The 2,228-nt window shown below is 41.7% G+C and overlaps 1 protein-coding gene across 1 annotated transcript; it reads right to left on the bottom strand.

The window, feature by feature from the left end:
* Window positions 1-1,224: 1,224 nt before the first annotated feature.
* LOC136695381 (class A basic helix-loop-helix protein 9) lies at window positions 1,225-1,989 on the bottom strand. Its single transcript, XM_066669433.1, has one exon. It carries the CDS (start codon window positions 1,987-1,989, stop codon window positions 1,225-1,227), a length of 765 nt encoding a protein of 254 aa, XP_066525530.1.
* Between the last annotated feature and the right edge of the window lie 239 nt (window positions 1,990-2,228).

Below are 2,228 nucleotides of genomic sequence, written 5' to 3'. Positions count from 1 at the left end.
ACTCATCACAGACAGTCACCTGGAGCGGGACTCGAACCGACAACCTCCAGGTCCCTGGTGCTGTGTGATATTGGAGTTACACCTCACCCTAAATCAATCAATTTATAGAAACTGTATTTTTATAATGATTAGCAGAGATATTTTATTCCTTAAATGTAAACATGTAAACTCATTTGTATGTATCTGATCTCATACATTTTCAGATTATATTAAACTTTTTCTATGCTTTCCATTGTTCCTATGAACAGTATTCTCTTGTATGACCTCACCCTGTCTGTTTATGCTTGAAAGATGTGCTTGTGCTGACTCTAACCCCTGTTATCCTTTACTTTGTCCTTCTAACTAAATATGCTTTCTGGCTTTAATAACACAAATGAAATTTAAGTGGAGTCAAAAATCTGTTACAAGTGCATATGTCTTCTTTTGTTTAATGTTATTTATTTTATTTTATTTTTTACATCATGTCGCATTCACAATAACATTGCTTTCATATGTTGTACAAGTGGTTTTACTGTGGGTATATTTTACCAAAAAAAACACATTTTATTTCCTTTTGATATAGTTTTTTTTCCACTAATCAGTGTGAGATACGTTTTTAAAAAATAAATACTTGTAAAAAATATTTCATGCAAGGGTTGTGCAACAAAGCACAGATTTCCCCCATATTTACTGTAATATACAGTACTATTAATCTAAGATTAATTTCTCCTCTTATAAAATGACTCATACTCAATGTATTTCTCCAACCAACACATTACAAATCAATATTTCAAGCTGATGACAAAAGGTAATGAAATCAAGGCAACAGCAAATAAACTTGGTGCACACTCTGTGTGCTATAAAGCTCATAAAAGTTATTTGAAGCAAAGCCAGGGAACTGGTTTTGTTTTCCTAAAGAACTTTTTAACCTTGGTTGATTAAAGAGCCATATTCCTATTAATTTGATGAAACACCATTTAAAAGAGTGTGGTCTGTAGTAAGTGCACAGTCAGGTTAGGGACATTGTCAGCAAAAAAAGGGCAGTAGCATCAGGGCATACAATATGACCACTGTCTTTAGGTCCAGTTTTCAGAGTCAGAACATTTCATAACCCAGAATAATAAAAGAAAAAGAACAATGCAATGTAAAAAACAAGGTATACTTATATTCCCTAAATAAAGCCTGATGATGCACAGTTTTTATTTTCTTTTTCTGAGACTGTACTATACATTCAAGCAGAGTTTATCAGTGCATACTGAGGGAGTGCTGAAACCCTGAGCTCTGGAGGTAACCCTGTTGCCAGGGGAACGGCATGGCGGGAGCGTCCATAAAACAGTCCATGTGGCTCTGATGGCAAGTTGATTTAAAACCATAGTGATATCCATTTGCCCCACTATAGTAGGGATGGGGGTCCTGCTGATGGTGGCTGTAGTGTCTGTGGATCATGAATGTCTGAGGGTTTTGGCTGTAGGGAGGGGAAGTTGCAGGGTCCTGGAAAGTTTGCATCTCTGTAGATACTGTGTGTTGATGAGGTCTGGGACTGTAGTTCTCTGGTTGCTCCTGGAACCCCCTGGTGGTCCTGGAATGAGGTTCTTCTTCCCCCAGCCTCGTGTGGCACTCAGGATGAGCACAGGATGCAGTGTCTGTTCCTAAGAGCGTAGACAGTGTTGAGATGCGATTGATGGCCCTGCGGAGGGTTGCGATCTTGGACAGACGTTTGCCACTCAGGTCATGTTTGAGGGCTGTTCTTAGGGCATTGAAGGCCTGGTTGTAATCCAGGATCCGTTTCCTTTCCCGGACATTTGCTGCGACCCGTCGGGCTTTGGAACGAGGGGGCCGACTGCGCTTCTTAGCATATTTGCTGGGGCAAGATCCAGCATCACTTTCTGACCCTTGAGAAGGTCCCTTTGAAGGTTCTTCAGTGCTGCTTTCCTCTCCCAAACCCAGTGGACAGCTCTCCTGGTCATCCTCGGAGAATTCAGACTCTGTGCTGGTGCTGGTCAAGCTCATGGTCTTGTGGATGACTCACTGCCTGGAGTAAAAGGGATCTGAGTACCGTGCCTTTGTGTGAAAAGTTTACGTTACTCGATGAGTAAGCCACAATCCACTACACCCAACAGATCTGGCTTGTCATGTCAGAGTCCTGTCTCGTCTGCTGCTGGCTTCGCTTTGACGCTGCTGTGGTGAAAGGTGCTTTTTAAAGGCAGTCAGTGGATACATCACGTGGGCCCCTTGCCTCCGAGCAAAGG

This window comes from Hoplias malabaricus, chromosome 1, assembly GCF_029633855.1.
Source record: "Hoplias malabaricus isolate fHopMal1 chromosome 1, fHopMal1.hap1, whole genome shotgun sequence".
NCBI lineage: Eukaryota > Metazoa > Chordata > Actinopteri > Characiformes > Erythrinidae > Hoplias > Hoplias malabaricus.
This window is presented reverse-complemented; position numbering and strand designations above follow the sequence as displayed.

Bases quoted from the DNA above. Each gene is read 5' to 3' on its own strand.
- LOC136695381 (XM_066669433.1), bottom strand. From the start codon at position 1,989: ATGAGCTTGACCAGCACCAGCACAGAGTCTGAATTCTCCGAGGATGAC.